This window comes from Chiloscyllium plagiosum, chromosome 13, assembly GCF_004010195.1.
Source record: "Chiloscyllium plagiosum isolate BGI_BamShark_2017 chromosome 13, ASM401019v2, whole genome shotgun sequence".
In the NCBI taxonomy this organism is placed as follows: domain Eukaryota; kingdom Metazoa; phylum Chordata; class Chondrichthyes; order Orectolobiformes; family Hemiscylliidae; genus Chiloscyllium; species Chiloscyllium plagiosum.
Genome location: NC_057722.1, coordinates 62,184,546 through 62,202,616, shown reverse-complemented (window position 1 = coordinate 62,202,616; position 18,071 = coordinate 62,184,546). Strand labels below are relative to the sequence as shown.

The 18,071-nt window shown below is 39.0% G+C and overlaps 1 protein-coding gene across 1 annotated transcript; it reads right to left on the bottom strand.

Moving 5' to 3' along the window:
* Nucleotides 1-226: 226 nt before the first annotated feature.
* Nucleotides 227-16,976, bottom strand: LOC122556339 (zonadhesin-like). Its single transcript, XM_043702971.1, has 5 exons — nt 16,854-16,976; nt 10,307-10,362; nt 5,958-6,107; nt 2,835-3,097; nt 227-333 (listed from the first exon to the last, which is right to left on the bottom strand). Exons 1-5 carry the CDS (start codon nt 16,925-16,927, stop codon nt 235-237), a joined length of 642 nt encoding a protein of 213 aa, XP_043558906.1. The 5' UTR covers nt 16,928-16,976; the 3' UTR covers nt 227-234.
* Between the last annotated feature and the right edge of the window lie 1,095 nt (nt 16,977-18,071).

Genomic DNA, 18,071 nt, shown 5'->3' with positions numbered 1-18,071 from the left:
GGGTCAGATTCACTTGCACCCCACAGCATTCACTGTTACCTGTCAAGCATAATGATAAACCACCAAGAGTGTATTAATATGTGGGGGGGGGGAGATATAGATGACTTGAGAGATGAAAAATGAAAGAACAAGTTCCCCGTCAGCTATAGAGAATACTCTTGTGAAAGACCTTGGGAGCAGATTGCCCGCAGCAGGAGAAAAAGAAATCCACATGTAGAGGGTAAAAGCCTTTATTCAAATCTTACCACTGTCGCAGTTTCCACGTCTGACAGCTACATTATCAATCGCTGTGTCGCCATATTCAGTGCGTCCACGAACAGCCTCGAATATTACCTATAATATTAACAAAAACTGAAAATCCATTCAATTTGTGAATCCACAACAAAAATGATCCATATTGTGTAGTGCTAGCTCAGCACTAATGTACTCTATCACTGCCTGAACAAACAAGATCCATTTTCCCTTCCATTTAAGATTTCTTTGGTTCCCCTTCTGAATGGCATTTGTTAAGATTCCTCAACAAAATTAATTGTGAAAATTGTAAACTCGCATAGGGATAACAGGAAGCAGAGAGTATGCAAAAAACACCTGCAATGTTAGCATGGTAGAGAATCACATCTGAGTGCAGATCTGATCCTGTACTCAGTCTTCCAAGGGAATTGTAGTCACCAATCCTGGACAAGATTAGAAATCATACTTGGAGCCTTATAGAGTCATAGAGATGTACAACATGGAAACAGAACCTTTGGTCCAACTCATCCATGAGGACCAGATATCCTAAATTAATCTGTCCCATTTGCCAGCATTTGGCCCATATCCCTCTAAATCTTTCCGATTCATGAAACCATCCAGATGCCTTTTAAATTCTGTAATTGTACCAGCCTCCACCACTTCCTCTGGCAGCACATTCCATACACGTACCACCCACTGTGTGAAAAAGTTGCTCTCAGGTTCCTTTTAAATCTTTCCCCTTTCACCTTACAGCTATGCCTCTAGTTTTGGACTCCCCTACCCAAGGAAAAAGGCCTTGGCTATTTAACCTATCCATACTCCTCATGATTTTATAAATGTTGATAAGAAATATAAAATAAACCTTGCCAAGAAGAATAGTTGAGAAACTAACTGAATGAACTTATGCATCTACAGAGTGAGAAAGATTAAGGAGATGCAAAATCATTTTTGTCATTGTGATGAGTTTAATTGTTGTGCAGAAACAAAGGGGTTGAGAATTGATTAGTTAGAGTATGTTTCCTTTGTGGGACAGTAGCGAGCTAAAGGTCACAGTTTAAAGCATCAGGGCTACTGTTTGCAACAGAAATGAAGATTTCTTTTTCTCAGAGGCATGTTCTTCAGTGGAATACTATTCCTCAGGAAATAATGGAGGCTGGTTCATTGAATATATTCAAGGTACGTTTGGATAGAGTTTTAACAGACAAGGGATTCTAGGGTTATTTAATATGATATTTAGTACTAGCTTCCCTTTTTAATAAATTATTTTATAACATAACAACCCATGGGGTTGGAGTAGCATATTAGCATGAATAGAAGATTGGCTAAGTAATAGAAGGCAGAGTTAAGATTAAGGTGACAATCTGTGACTAGTGGTGTGTCACGGGGACCAGTGTTAGGGACAGAATTATTTACATATATTAATGTCTTGAATGAGGAAAGTGAATGTACAAGTTTGCTAATGACACAAAATAAGTGGGAAGGCAAGAACTGAGGATGACACAAGAGTCTACAGATGGACATAGACAGTTTAAAAGAATGGCAGAAGAAACATGATGGTGAAAAAGTGAGGTTTGGCATTTGGACAGAGCTGAATATTATTTAAGTGGGAAAATACTGCAGCACAAAGGGATCTGAGGGACTTGGTCCGTGCATCACAAAAGGCTAGCTTCCAAGTTCAACAGGTAATTGGGAAGGCAAATGGAATGTTGGCCTTTATTTAAAGGGGAATAGAGAACAAAAATAGAGAAGTTTTGCTAAAGCTATACAAGGCACTGGTAAAACCAACCTATAATTCTATGAAGAGTTTTAGTCTCCTCATACAAGAGAAATGTACTGATATGACAGTGAAAAGAAGTTTAGTTACATTGACCCTGAGAAAGGAGAATTTCTTATGAAGACAGGTTGAATAGATTGGGGCTGTACTCTTTGGAATTTAGAAATATAAGAGATGACCTTATTGAAACGTACAATTAGGGGCCTTTACAGGGTAGGTACAGAAAAGTTGTTTTTTCTTGTGGAAGAATCGAAGACCAGAGGACATAATCTCAGAGTAATGGGCACATTTAAGACAGAGATAAGGAATTTTTTTATTTCAGAATGTCATAAATCTGTATAATTCATTTCTGTAGAGGCTAGGTCGTTAGATATATTCAAGGCTGAGATAATCAGTCAGGGAATCAGTGATTATGGGGAAAAGGCAGGAAAGTAGAATTGAGGCTAATCAGATCTGCGATGACCTAGGAGAATAGCAGGGCAGACTTCGCTTCTATATCTTATGTTCTTATGGTCTTATGATATAGAGGGTTAGGCAGGAAAGTAGACATGAAGCAGCAGCCATTTAAGCCATTGTCTCATTGAATAGTGGAATAGGTTTGAGGGGCCGAATAGCTGATTCCTGCTCCTTGTTCTTATGTTACATGTTTGTATTATTCTCAGCCATAAGCAGCTCAGAAGGAATGTGATGGAAGATCCTGGGAGCTGGCGGTCTGACTGTGGATTCTTTTATGTGAACTAGTGAGATTTTCACAGTGAAACTGCAAAGGAAAAGTCGTAATGTCTTTGTGCAAGTATATAATCTGGTTATAATGACACATTTTACAGACCTGTATGTTGGATTTTGTTGGAAAATTAACTGTTCTTGAAGTGTACAGCCAGGAGGAGCCCTGATTGCCTCTTTCACTCCACACCTCTCTTTCAGTTGCATAGTCTGTAACCAACACCTTCAGTTCATTTTGGTCCTCTGATCCCATCATGTGGTACCAAAAATCGATGCATATTTCCCCAGACACACTGATCTCCTTACTCTCCAACCTAATGGATCCAGATGGAGCAAAATTGCTGGCTTCCTGATAAATGAAGAATCCATCTAATATACAACAATTCAAAAAAGAAACGTTTCAATACAACTTTTAACCAGAGCACCATAATTCCACAGTGAACTTGCCTTTCAGTCTGAAACTCTTGGAGTCTATCTCCACTCTTTGACTTGAGTCTATGATCTAAACTGACATGCTGCTGTCCTCCTGCCTCTGAATCTTAACACTGAGGATTTAAACCTCAAGCATTGTGGGAACACTGCATGTTTGGAGGCACCATCTTTCAGATGATGAAAGGAAGGAAAGAAAGACTTGCATTGCAGTAGTGTCCTTTTTAAACCTCAGATCTAGCCAAAGTCTCTTTACAGCCAATGTAATGCTCCTGAAAGGTGGCCACTATTCCTCTTCATCCACTGAGCTGAAGATGATCTAGGTCATCACCTGCAGCTTTGGGTTTCACTATCGCAAGGTAAAAATACAACAGCAAATGCGTGACATTATCACTGTCAGAACAACAGTGATGATCTGTTTTAGTGAGGCAAATTAAGTGGTAAGTATTGACACAGACACCAAGGATAATTCCTTGTGGTTTGTCAAAATATGCCTGAGGAAGCAGACTGGGCCTCAGTTTAATGTCTCATCTGAAAGACGGCACCTCTGACAGTGCAAAGTGTTTTCTTTTTATTTGTTGGTCTTCCATGGAATGGGGGCATTATAGGCAGGGTGAGCATTTTTTTGCCCATCCCTGGTTGCCCTTGAACTGAATGTTTTGCTAGGCCTTTGCATTTAAAAGTCAACTACATTATTGTGGGTCCAGAGTTACAGACCAGAGAAGGATGGCAGATTTCTTCCCCTAAAGGGAACAACTGAACCAGATGGTTTTATTTTACAATATTCAATTATAGATTTCATGGTCATCATTAATAAAACTAGAATTCAAAAGTTTTCTTACTGAATTTAAATATCATCAGCTACTTTGAACCCATGCCTCCAAGGCCATTAGCCTGAGTCTATGAGTTTCTAGTTCATGTGATGATTTTGTCATCTTGTATAAAGTACTAGTTAAGAAATAAAATGGAAAGAAGTTATATGGAAAAGGATTCAGCACCACTTGAAAAATGCGTAACATACCATAGGCTACTGGGAAGGATACAGTATCTATTTTGAGTGGATTTGGCAATCTAACTGTGCACAAAATTACATTTGTTTTGAGAAACACTTTTGCTTGATTTTCACTTATAGTAGTTTACACATCATTAAACCCAAAATCTGCTGTGAGCCAACTTAATTGAGCAGTGTTATGAAGCATAATTTAAAAAATAATGCTTCAAAATGTTTAATGATGCTTTGGTTGGGCAACTTTGTGCAATTTGCTTAACACAAGTCAGATAAAAGTAACAGTTGTTAAATCACATCCTCAATCCATTGTCAATAAGTAGCTGATTTTAAATCACTGAAAATAGCTTCAGAAAACTTAGAGAATCATTTCCTTCTAGTCCATTTCTTAGTAAGTTAAAAGGAAGTGATGTTCAAAACCTTTTTAACATTAAAACTGAAAGACCTGCGTATTCTGTAATTCAGAGACAAGAATAGAAGTTGCTGGAAAAGCTCAGCAGGTCCGGCAGCATCTGTGGAGAGAAAGCAGAGTTAGAGTTTTGGGTCATAGAGTCATAGAGGTATGCAGCATGGAGACAGACCCTTCAGTCTAACTCATCCATGCTGACCAGATATCCTACATAAATCTAGTCCCATTTGTCAGCATTTAGCCCATATCCCTCTAAACTCTTCCTATTCATTTACTGATCCAGATGCCTTTAAAATGTGGTAATCGTACCAGCCTCCACCACTTCCTCTGGCAGCTCATTCCATACACGCACCACTCTCTGTGTGAAAAAGTTGTCCGTTAGGTTCCTTTTATATCTTTCCCCTCACACCTTAAACCTTTGCCCTCTAGTTTTGGACTCCCCCACCTCAGGGAAATACCTTGGCTATTCACCCTATTTATGACCCTCATGCTTTTACAAATGGTCTATAACGTCACCCCTCAGCCTTTGACACTCCAGGGAAAATAACCCAGTCTATTCAGCCTCTCCCTTAAGCTCAAACCCTCCAACCCTGGCAAGATCCTCAAAAATCTTTTCGGAACCCTTCTGAGGGTCACTCGATCTAAAACATTAACTCTGATTTCTCTCCACAGATGCTGCCAGACCTGCTGAGCTTTTCCAGCAATTTCTATTTTTGTCCCTTTTTTCAAATTGCCTGTTAGTGACCTTGTGCCCAAAGGTCAAACCTGGAATTGAAAGTCAGTTATAGTCATGAAGCCATCATCAATTTTCCAGGAAAGAATGGAAGGAAATCTTACTGGATTTGGCCAAATGATGACCCCAGACCAGTAGTAATATGGCTGACTCTTAATTGCCCTCTGAAATGGCCAGGTAAACTATTCCAAGGCAAATTCAGAAGGTAATTGGGGATGAATCCAAAATGCTGGCCTTGCCATGTGAGTGGATACCACATCCTATGAAATAACGCATTTTTAAAGAAAAGCATGCCTTGGCTAATAAAATTGTACAAAATAGTTTTTTTTAGATTCAATAAAATATAACTTTATGCTTTTCACTGATAATATTTCAGATGATAAGTTCGCACATATTGCTAAAACTAACAGAAGTAACTTGCATTTATATCGTGCTGTCATCCTAGTGAAATATTCCAACTAGCAGTTATTAAATAAATTTTAATGCTGAGATACCAAAGAAGATTTTAGGATGGCTAACTGAAAGCTTGGTTAAAGTTGTTGGGTTTATGGGGCTTTTTAATTGGAAAAGGGACGCTGAGAAATGGAAATTTTAAAGGAAGGAACTCCAAAACTTGGGGCTTCAACCAAATCTCAATTTTGAGAAATCTCACCTCCATTCGGATAGTCTCCATTTGGACCTGTTCCCAGTGTGGGTGTAGCATGCTTGTTCCTTATCCAGTTTCCACTGTCACCCTTGCAAGTTTGGATCCAGTCACAAAATGGTCTTGAGTTGTTGTTGAAATCACATCTTGTGATGTAGTCTGGAATAAAAATATCAAAATGGACAATTTTTATTCTTTAGCTTTTTCACAGACTGACAAATAGCAACTGGAGGAAGAACAACAATTTTTTGAGATACACAAGAACAGAAAAGGCCCTGAAAACACTTGTTCAAGTCTAGCAGTACCTGTTTTTTAAAGTCATGGCCGTCGCTGACCAGGCCAACATTTATTGCCCATGTCTAATTGCCCTGCAGAAGTGAGTGCTTTCTTGAACTGCTGCAGCCTATGGGCTGCAAGGACACTCACTGTGGTTTGAGGGAGGGAGTAGTAAAAGTTTAACCCAGCGACAGTGAAAGAACAGCCAGTATGATATGGAGTGTAACTTGTGGGCAAACTTGCAGGAAAGAATCACCTTTAGTTTGCCCTATTTTTAACATGTATAAAAATATATACTGTGGCTATAAAAGGAGATCGTAACCTGGGAATTCTACAGAGAGGAACTCATTCTCTGACTTCGCAAACACAGTCTATAATCTACATGATACAAGTCTAGATAGTGATGGAATACTCTCCATTTGCATTGATACTGTCTCCTTCAATGGTAAAATGGAGTCATCCAGGAGGGGAATTGGATCTACTACAAGGTCTACTTTTATTAGTGTATATTCACACACACGTGTCATCCTTTGAAGAGTAATGGAAGATGGTAGGAGGTTACTGGACTGGATATTGAACCCATTGAACTGTACCATGAACATTTCTTCCATGGCCAACAAGTCCTGGCATAAGAGTTGACCCTGAGATCCAATTCAGAGGTAGTGATGCTGCGGCACAAAAAGACCTCCAGATTCAACATAATAATATTAAATCTATCAAAACAAACCCATGTGATCTACTCACTATGGAGATAGAAACTCAAATTGAAACTTATTCAATGTCAGGCTCAAGCTTAAAGATTAACTTTCACACAAACTCTCAGAAACGAAAGCTGCACTAAATTTATAGATTGGTTGCAATTTCAGCAGAAATGCATTCTTAGTATCTAAAACTCCTCCCAACTTTAGCAGTGTCTCTTCACCCAGGCTTTCTAGAGAAATCTTGCAGTGTCCTTTCAAACAAGACTTCCCTTCACTCAGTTGTCAGCGTGTCCTCTGATGATTGTTTGATTATTAACCATCCACATACTTTTTTTTCTTCTAATTTGGATCTGAAGTCAGATCTTGGCCAATACAAATTATAAGTTTCTTTCCTGAAGGGTTGAGAGAACCAGATGGGTTTTTACAGGTTAGCTTTCAAATTCAAATGTTGAATTTGCTGAATTTATATTCTGCAGTGATGGGATTTGAACCCATGTCTCTGGAGCATGAGCCTAGGCCTCCAAATTAATATTTCAATGACTTTATCACCACAGCAGTGTCTCACCTATTTTGTCTATGTGGTAAACCTTGAATCAAACTTTGATAAAACTTCACAAGCACGAGAGAAAGAAATTAAACAATTGAGGCTTTATTCTCAACAGTAACTGAGGATAAGGAACAAGTTTGTAGTCTGATGTACACATTCACTCTGTCTGGTCCAAAGCTAGCCCTTTTCAATTTCTGGGTCTTTGTTAAATTTATCAGGATTGAGACCCACCCAACACAGTGTCCATGTCTGCAAGTCAAGCAGGAGGCAAGTTATTGAAAAAAACTGGCTACCAATGGAAATGGTCACCGATGGGTAACTAAGTTATAATATATAAACATGCACCTCCTAATCCAATAGTCTTCTGACTCTCAGGGAGTCCCTCTCCCACTGCAACTCCCAGGTCATTTCCTACTCTACGCTACTTTTTCCCCATTCCCCACCCTCCTCTCATTTATCTCTCCACCCTTCAGGCACTCTGCCTGTATTCCTGATGAAGGGCTTTTGCTCGAAACATCAATTTTACTGTTCCTCAGATGCTGCCTGAACTGCTGTGCTTTTTCAGCACCACTAATCCAGAGTCTTCTGATTTCAGTCTGGTCCTATATAATCTTTCATATAGTTTCCTAATCTACCTATTGAACGATGTTACTACAGACCTCTAGAGTAGGTGGAACTTGAACACACACTTCCAGCTTACAGGTAGGGGCAGTACCAGTATACCATAAGACCCCTCCCAAGATATTCTTTCAAAGCAAATTCAATCAAATTAACATTAATGAATAAGTGCCAGTTCCTTAAAGGGGTAACAAGTAGCAAATCCTCAAATTAAGTTTATGAAAATTGAATTAGAATTTGGTGTGGCATGTCAGAATGCACTCAAGTCCTAACGGTGCCTGATGGACCTGGACGTTTGCTCCTATATGTAGGAGCAAAAGTGATTCCCCTGTTAAAGCCCAAACATTGAATACAATTAAATAATCAAATATTTATACAGTCAACTTATGTTCAATTTGAAGCACCCTGTGCACAGTATAATATTGGCTTGATGCAGAATAAAGCTCGATTGATACTGCAATGATAATGTGCCTCAGTCTCAATCCAAGAAGACCCAATCAACATTATTATGCTGTTTATAAAACTCATATTTTAGCTAATCCATTTCATTCCTTTGCATTTTCTGTGGAGACATCCAATGAGAAAAGCAAAATAATTTCAATCAGAGGAATAAAAACCAACAAAAATTTCTGATTTGGAGTAGGGGTGTTGTCGTGTTGCTGTTTTAACAATTCTGATCTTCACAAGGTTATTGTACACTGATTACTTCTATCAATGCTGCCCCAGACAAACATATCTGCGATGGGTGGTTTGGTGAGAAAGGGTTACTTCTTTTGTGTTGGCTTACACATTCCGTGATTTTGGCCTTGTGTGCTGGGTGCAATGTCCTCATGATTCAGATAGGTGGGTCTCTTGAAGTATTATTAACCTATGCTGGCTGGTGGACTTTGAGATAAGATGCAGTCACCAGGGAATGCCAGAAGTGTAAATTATTCTTTATTGATTACTTTATTACTTTTCTCTGAGCCAGGAGGAATAGGAATGTCCCTTGTGGCCCCAGAAGGAAATAGAAAATCCTGACACTCTTCAACAGAAGTAATCGCTCCTGCTTCTGCTCTCTATGAAAAAACACTTCACAGAATTGCCAAATTATGAGACAGAAGGAGGCCATTTGGCCCATTATGACTGAGCTCACTCTCTCAGCAGTTTAACTTATTGCCATTGCCTCGCCTTTCCCACAATCCTGCACCTTGCTTCTATTTAAATAATCCTCAAGTGCACCTTTGAATACTTCAATGGAACCTGCCCTTATTACATTTTCAGGCAGTGCATTTCAGACCCTAACGACATGCTATGTGAAAAATAATTTTCCCACCTTGCTTGCATTTGCTTCTTTTGCAAACTGCATGAAAACCTCTTGATCTGATTCTCAATCTGTTTCTGAATAGGATCTTAGTTACACATCAGTGACCTTTTCGATTGGTAGCCCCAGACAAACATATCTGCGGTCACTGTTGCTAACTTGCCTCCTGCTTGAATTACAGACACAGACCCTATGTTGGAGTGGGTCTCAGTCTGGTAAATTTAACAAAGACCCAGAAATTGAAAAGGGCTAGCTTTGGACCAGACAGAGTGAGGGGGAACATCAGACTACAAACTTGCTCCTTATCCTCAGTTACTGTTGAGAATAAAGCCTCAATTGTTTAAATTCTTTTTCTCATGCTTATGAAGTTTTATCAAAGTTCGATTCAAGGTTTACCACATAGTCAAAATAGGTGAGACAGTGCTGTGATGATAAAGTCATTGAAATATTAATTCAGAGGCCCAGGGTCATGCTCCAGAGACAGGAGTTCAAATCCCATCACTGCAAAATGTAAATTCAATTAATACGTTTGAATTTGAAAGCTAACCTCAGCAAAGGAGCTGAGTGAAACCAGAGTCTGTTGTTTAGGAGGTGCATGTTTGTAATGACTTGGAGGTGCAGGTGTTGGTTTGGGGTGTACAAAGTTAAAAATCACACAACACCAGGTTATAGTCCAACAAGTTTATTTTGGAAGCACTGGCTTTGAGAGCGCTGCTGCTTCATCAGGTGGTTTGTAATATACAACTAAAGAAAAGCTTGCAAAGATTGGCTCTAGTTCTATCCTTCATTGTCTAGCTGTCTGGTTTAGAACATATGCAATGATTTCCAGCAAAACCATTCCTCATCTCAATGAACATAAACAATGGGTTATCCTTCTCCCCACCCCAACTCCTACTGTTTAAGCAGAACATACCTGCGTCTGGGATCCAAATGTTTACCCTCCTTTCTGAGTGTGATAGGACTTTCCTGCTGTGTTTTTTTAAAAAAAAAGACATATAAATATTGCAATATTAAAATGTTTAAAATTTTACATGAATCATAACAATTAAAAATCAAAGTATGATTTTTGTACATGTTCTTTAACCTTCCCCTCCATGTTGGACTATTTATATCAAAAAGAGCATGGAATGTGCAGCTCAAAAACAGATGGATCAGCCCATTATGACTGTACTGGCTGTTTTCCTCGCAATTCCTCTTTTATATGAACATAATAAGTTAAGAGCAGAGGAAGACCACATGACCCAAGAGCCTTCTCCATCATTCAATAAAATCATACCTGACCTGATTACTCTACATACCTGCCTACCCCTGACAACTTTCACCCCCTTCCTTATCAAGGATCTTTAAATCTCTACCTAAAAAATATTCAAAGACTCTTCTTCCACCTCTCTTTTTGAGGAAGAGAGTTGCAAAGACTCACAATCTTCTGTGAGAAACACTTTCCCATCTCTCTCTGAAATGAGTGATGCCTATATTTTTACAGTTACCCATAGCTTTAGATTTTGCCATGAGGAAACATCCTCTGCACACCCGTTCTGTTATGATCCTTCACAATCTTATATGTTTCAATCAATTTGCTCCTTAGTCTTCTAAATGCTAGCAGATATAAGCCTAGCCTGTCTTAACTTTCCTCATGACATAATCTACACATTCCAGGTATTAGTCTATAAATGTTTTTGAATTTTTTCCAGTGCTTTTACATCCTTCATTAAATATGGAGACCCATTTCCTAATTACTTGCTGTCCGTTTTGATTTTCATGCATTAGAACACCCAGATCTCTCTGCATCTCACAGCTCTACAACCTCTCATCATTTAGTATTTTTAAATTCTGCCTATCAAAATTGACACTTTTACATCTTCCTATATTGTACACCTTTTACCAGATTTTTGCCTACTCGCTTAACCTATCTATAATCCTATGTAGCCTTCTTATGTCTCCTCAAAATTTACTTTCCTATATATCTTCGTATCATCAACAAATTTAGCAACCAGCCCTTTGGTTTCTTTATTCAAGTCATTTATACAAATTGTAAAACTTGAAGGCCCGAGCACTGATCACTGTGGCACACCACTTGCTATAGCTTGTAAACCATTTACACCCAGTCCCTACTGCCTGATAGGGGGTCAGTTAGCTTGGCTAAATGGCTGGTTTGTGATGCAGTGTGATGCCAATAATGTGGGTTCAATTCCTGCACTGGCTTAGGTTACTATGAAGGAGTCTCCTTCTCAACCTCTCCCCTTGTCTGAAATGTGGAGACCATCAGGTTAAACCTCCACTGTTGTCTCCCAGTCTTATGGTCTGGTAAGAGAGCTGATAGCTAATCAATCCTCTACCCATGCCAATATGTTATCTTTGCACTCAGCAGCTAAATGATAAAATGGAGATAATGGGGTGAGTTTCTCTCCAGGGCCAATTTGCCACAATATTTATCCTCCTCACCATCACATCAGTACATGGAGTACAGTATTGAAGGTATACTTCACTGTTAAACATGCTATGTTTCAGTAAGATGTGAATTCAATACTCTTCTGAACTGTTGGTAAAATAAAATCCCTGCCATTCTTCTGAAGAAGAGTCCTGTGTAAGGGTCAACATTTATCTCCCAACCAACAACAAAAGCCAAATAAACTTGTCATTAATTTCATTGTTGTTTGAGGGCACTTACTGTGTGTGTGAATTGGCTGCTGTATTACAACCATTAACTACGCACAAGTGGATACAAAACATTTGGAATGTGGAAACTTATGCACAACTGCAGAAGAATGAGGTGAGAAAGAATGAGAAATTGGGAAAAGAACCAGAGAAAACATGAGAAAAGCATTTACATCACAAGTTATTGTCAGGATGTGCTGCACAAAAGTATGATGGGAGCAGATTCAATGATAGCTCTCTAAGGCAAAACAGAGTTGGAGAAATCTCTCGGGCGACAGTGAGTTAGAAAGGAGAGTGAGTCAAATTGGAAATTTCTTTCAAAGGTTCAACAATGACATGATTACCATAATAGCCTCCTCCTGTACTGTATGATACTTAGTCTGTTATTTTTGAACTGCTTTGTGTTTTGTAGTTGTCTTTAATCCTCACCTATTTCTACACTAGAAAATGGCCCAATACATTATTTAGAGTTTTGTTTTTCTCTGTAACTAATTTTTTTTTCTTTTTTATGTTTGTTTTGTAATTTGACATTTCCCCCTGGTTTGTCCAGCTGTACATTATCCATTTGATATTTCTATGTTTTAATCATTTTTTTCATATTCCTTATAATAATCTGTATATTTAAATATTGCTTGTTGCTGCATTTCCTCTTTACACTCCAACTGTCTCAGCTTTTTGTGATATATTTTAGTTTCTGGCTAGCCTTTCTAATTTTTAAAAAAATATCCACTAAAACTATTGATTCATTTCTGAATTGTTTAACAAATTTCACATGTCCTTTTATTCCCTTCTTCAATGTCCAAAGAATATTGAGAATAAATATTGTACTCGTTTCTCCATCCTGATAAAGAGCTGAAAACCTGGCCATTCCGTTTAGCTCATTATTGTAGAAAGCAAGAAGATTTGCATTCATATATTTTGTTCATGGCAATTAGACTTCTCAAAACTTGCCAATCAAGTACTTTTGAAGTGTAATATGTTTATAGCATCTGACAAATAGCAAATTGGCAATCACCAGATAACCTTTTGTTTTGTAATGTTCCCTCAGGGATAAATATTGGCCAAGATACTGAGAGTGAAGAACTCTCCTGTTCTTCTGAGAAGCAGTGACCATGAATTCTTTTACATCCACTTGAGTAGACAGGCGGAGGGTCTCAGTTTCAATGTCTCTCCCAAAAGAAATGGCATCTCCAACAATGTAGTAATCTCTCAAAACTGAACTGCATCATCAGCTTTCATTTTTGAGCTCACACCTCAGGGGAATCTTGAACCCAGAACTTTGTGATAGCAGACGTAGGAACGCCAAAAGATAACAAGGTCAATATCCAGTTAGTTCACCTTATTATTTGAGTTGTCGCATAATACAAATGATGTGAAGGTGTCGGTGTTAGACTGGGGTGGACAAAGTTGAAAGTCTGGTGCTGGAAAAGCACAGCAGGTCAGGTCAACTCTAATCTTCAGCCTCACTTTCTCCTGGAGTGGACAAAGTTAAAAATCACACAACATCACGTTGTAGTCCAACAGGTTTATTTGGAAGTACAAGGTTTTGGTGCACTCACTACCTGACAAAGGAGCAATGCTCCGAGGGCTTGTACTTCCAAGTAAACCTGTTAGACTCTAAACTGAGGTTGTGTGATTTTTAACATAATATAAAAATAGTGGTATTTCTGATTAATCACATTGATCAACTGTGATTAGGGCAGTACAGTGGCTCAGTGGTTAGCATTGCTGCCTCACAGCACCAGGGACACGGGCTCGATTCCAGCCTCAGACCACAGTCAGTGTGAAGTTGGCACATTCTCCATGTGTCTCCAGGTGCTCCAGTTTTCTCCACAATCCAAAGATGTGCAGGTTAGGCGAATTGGCCGAGCTAAATTGCCAGGTGTGTCAGGGATATGTAGTTAGGTGAGTTAGTCAAGATAAATGTAGAGTAATAGGGTAGGTAATGAGTCTCAATGGGTTACTCTTTGAAGGGTCAGTGTGGACTTGTTGTGCTGAAGGGTCTGTTTTCTCACTGTGGGATTCTATGATTCAAATCTGTATTAATATATTGATTACAGACCCATTGTGAGATGAGAAAAAAGAAGCCAATGATCTAGAAACTTGGGAATCAGAAGTCCAAAGTAACCTGTTCTTCCCAATTCTCACTCCTTTCAGCACATTCCTGACACAACTGGCAACCCAATTTTGTAAAGAAGTCTATCTAATGAAAACAGAATGCTTAACAACTTATCCTTGAGAGAACCTTTACAGTATTAAACATTCAACCGTGTTTCAGTGCTAGTAGTACAGATGATAATGTGCAAATCATCGTCATTGTATTGTTTGATAAATAATGGGAATATTGGATTTTATTGTAAGGGGATGGCCATTCAGCCCATCAATCTGCTCTGCCATTATATATGATTATGATTGATCTGATTGTGGTCTCAACTCTACTTTTCAGCTTGCACCCCCATAACTATCAATTCCCTCACTGTCAAAAATATCTAACTCAGCTTTGAATAAGTTAATCTTTCAGCCCTCTCTGAGGGAAGTCATGATTTGGAGGTGCCTGTGTTGGACTAGGATGGACAAAGTTACAAATCACACAACACCAGGTTATAGTCGAACAGGTTTATTTAGAAGCACTAACTTTCGAAGTGCTGCTTCTTCATCAGGAACTAAATTGAAGGCCCTACTGAGTCAGAAGTGAAATTTCACCTTGCAAATTTTCTCTTTCTGGCTGGTGATTTTAGTGCCTTGATAGGGAAGAATGGGGAGTCATAAACTCTAGATTATGGTACCAGTCTGTGAGTCAGTGACACGTTGAAGACTAATAGTATTTCATCTAAGCTGAGATGGCACCGATTGTTAAAGCTGTCTTAACAGAAAATGTAACTTTAAAAAAGTTCTGCAATTTACATATAAAGGAACTGAAACTAACATTATCATTCTAAAAGATGAAAGACTTAAACTAAATTTGTTTAATATTACATTCCATGACACTACAATCCTGTTACTATAAATTCTGTGACTTATGATTCTGCTCCACAACCACCTGGTGAAGAAAGTTAAAAATCACACAACACCAGGTTATAGTCCAACAGGTTTAATTGGAAGCACACTAGCTTTCAGAGCGACACTCCTTCATCAGGTGATTGTGGAGGGCTCAATCCTAACACAGAATTTATAGCAAAAATTTACAGTGTGATGTAACTGAAATTATACGTTGAAAAATTGATTGTCTGTTAAGCCTTTCATCTGTTAGAATACAGTGATAGTTTGACTTCTTTCATGAAAATTTTTGCTATAAATTCTGTGTTAGGATTGAGCCCTCCACTATCAGCTGATGAAGGAGCATCGCTCCGAAAGCTAGTGTACTTCCAATTAAACCTGTTGGACTATAACCTGGTATTGTGTGATTTTTAACTTTGTACACCCCAGTCCAAATCCTGATGAAGAAACAACACTTAGAAAGCTAGTGCCTCGAAATAAATCCTGTTGGACTATAACCTGGTGTTGTGTGATTTTTAACTTTATCTCTGAGGGAAGTGAGTACAATATAATAACAAAACACAAAAGGATTTGCTATGAGGCATCCACTTGACTTTGGGTGTATGGTTCCTAAAGCATTGAACAAAGCCTCTAATAGAGCAGAACATACATTCAACTAACTGTAAATTCTGCGTCTATAGGTTTCTATCTTTTGGTACATTTGGAAGATTTAACAAAATATTTTTAGAAATGAGACCTTTCAATACAAGTATAGAATAACCAGACTCTGGACTTCCATCAGTGTTCCATAAATAGGTCCTGTCCATTAAACCTGTACCTTTTATTGGTAAATTCACACTTAACACTTGTCCATTGCATTGATTGAATATATTATAAAACACTGAGGTGATAAAGAGTATTAGGCAACTCTCCTGAAATGTGCATTCCAATTTTGGAACTGGTAATTGCCTTTTGACTAAGGAGAACCTGTCATTGTACTCTGAGTGAAGGAACTAAAGTTTAACCTTCACTGATAAGGAAAACGTAGCAGGAGGTAAAATGGATGGCTGAACTCTGAGTCAGAAGTGAAATTTCGCCTTTGAAATTTTCTTTCTGGCTGGAGATTTTAGTGCCTTGACAGAGAAGAGTAGGGAGTCATAAGCTCTACGTTCTGGTACACAACCAGTCTGTGAGTCAGTGACACTTTAAAGACTAATAGTATCATGCAGAAAATCAATTGTTTAATATATTAAACAACGGCAGTGGCGGTGGAGTAAATTGGTTAAGATAATTCACACTGCCATTACAGAGAGAGGATTATTTAGTGAGCTGCACTCCCACCAGGAATTAATCCTAGCACAATACTGTAGAGCAGAGAGGTGGGTTCTGGCATTGTTTGATATGTCTAAAATCATCTTTGGAGCAAGGGAGAGAAGGTGGAAAACTCTTCCCCTCCAACTATCAGAATTTCTCACCAGGCTGAAGAAGAATAGAAACCAGGCAATCTTAAACTCCCTACCAGACTGTGAAACTCTTTCTTTCAAAGGCATAGATCTCCATAATCAGGAGAACAAATTCAGAGAGGATTTGCGCCTTTGGAGGTCACAGTCCAATTGCCCCAAAATGAAAAGTGTTCATCAGGGAATGATGTGATTAGACCTGCCTGTGATGAACTCCACTTCTTCATCCCTAGCCCCCATCCCAACCTCTATCCATTCCACCCTCAACCTGTCTGCTCCATCCACTACCCTGTTTTGACTTCCCTCAGGCATGAATGGTATTTCATATCATTGCCTGTCAATGAAACAGCTAATGAAGAGGCAACCTACCTTTTCTGTGATGTTACGACTTGCAGAAACAGCAGCTGAACTATAATTGGCACTAGAAACATGAAGCGTGCCATTTTGAATAGTTATAATCAGATCGAGGCATGTGGTTTCATAGCTGACTGCTTTTCCTTTGCTCTGGGAATGATTCTCTTTGCTGGGCTTGCTGAATATATAGTAGCAACAGATCAAATGGCAATAAAACTTGGAAAGCCCTCAGTTACTAATCAATTTATGAGCATCGTATCTAAGAATTGATGTGCTAACTAGCAATGAATCATATGCAAATGCTTCAGAAAGAGTTTCACTGTGCTTGGGGTGCAGTTTACCCAATGCACTCTTACATATCACAATGATTAAAGCTTTCCTAACTCTGCTGTTTAATGCTTTCCTGAAAGACAGCATTTCTTTAGCAACTTCCATGATCTCAAGCATTGAAATACTTTTAAAGTGACACAGGAAACACAACAGACAATTTGTGTACAGCAAGATCTCACAAATCATGATTTTGCAGATAATCAGGCTTAGTGATGTTGGTTAAGGGATCAGCACTGGTTTGGGTAGCAGGAGTGATACCTGCTCGTTTGATTTAGATTTCAGATTAATTTCGATTACTTACAGTGTGGAAACAGGCCCTTCGGCCCAACAAGTCCACACCGACCTGCCGAAGCGTAACCCACCCAGACCCATTCCCCTACATTTATCCCTTCACCTAACACGATGGGCAACTTAGCATGGCCAATTCGCCTAACCTGCACATTTTTTTGGATTGTGGGAGGAAACCGGAGGAAACCCATGCAGACACAGGGAGAATGTGCAAACTCCACACAGTCAGTCGCCTGAGGCGGGAATTGAACCCGGATCTCTGGGGCTGTGAGGCAACAGTGCTAACCACTATGCCACCGTGCCGCCCACGTGTTTGTTTGTTTCAATATTTGCCTCTGAGGATAACCAGGGACCTCGGTTTAACAATTCAGTTGAAAGATGAGACCTCCGATAGTGTAGTGCTCTCTCAGTGCAGGACTGCAATGTCAGCCCAGATTATGTGTTTAAGATTCCAGAGCGACATTTCAACATTTCGATACTTGTTTTCTTAATTTTGATGGAAGGTCATTGACTAGAAACGTTAACTTTGTTTCTGACTCCACATACGCTGCCAATCTGCTGAGTATATCCAGCATGTTTCTTTTTATTTCAGACTTCCAGCATTGGCATGTATTT

Bases quoted from the DNA above. Each gene is read 5' to 3' on its own strand.
- LOC122556339 (XM_043702971.1), bottom strand. From the start codon at position 16,927: ATGGCACGCTTCATGTTTCTAGTGCCAATTATAGTTCAGCTGCTGTTT. The intron at 3,098-5,957 runs GTGAGATTTCTC...GTTGTATATTAG, and splicing joins TGGAGACTATCCGAATGGAG to ATGGATTCTTCATTTATCAG. The intron at 334-2,834 runs GTCTGTAAAATG...TTAATATTATAG, and splicing joins CAACAAAATCCAACATACAG to GTAATATTCGAGGCTGTTCG.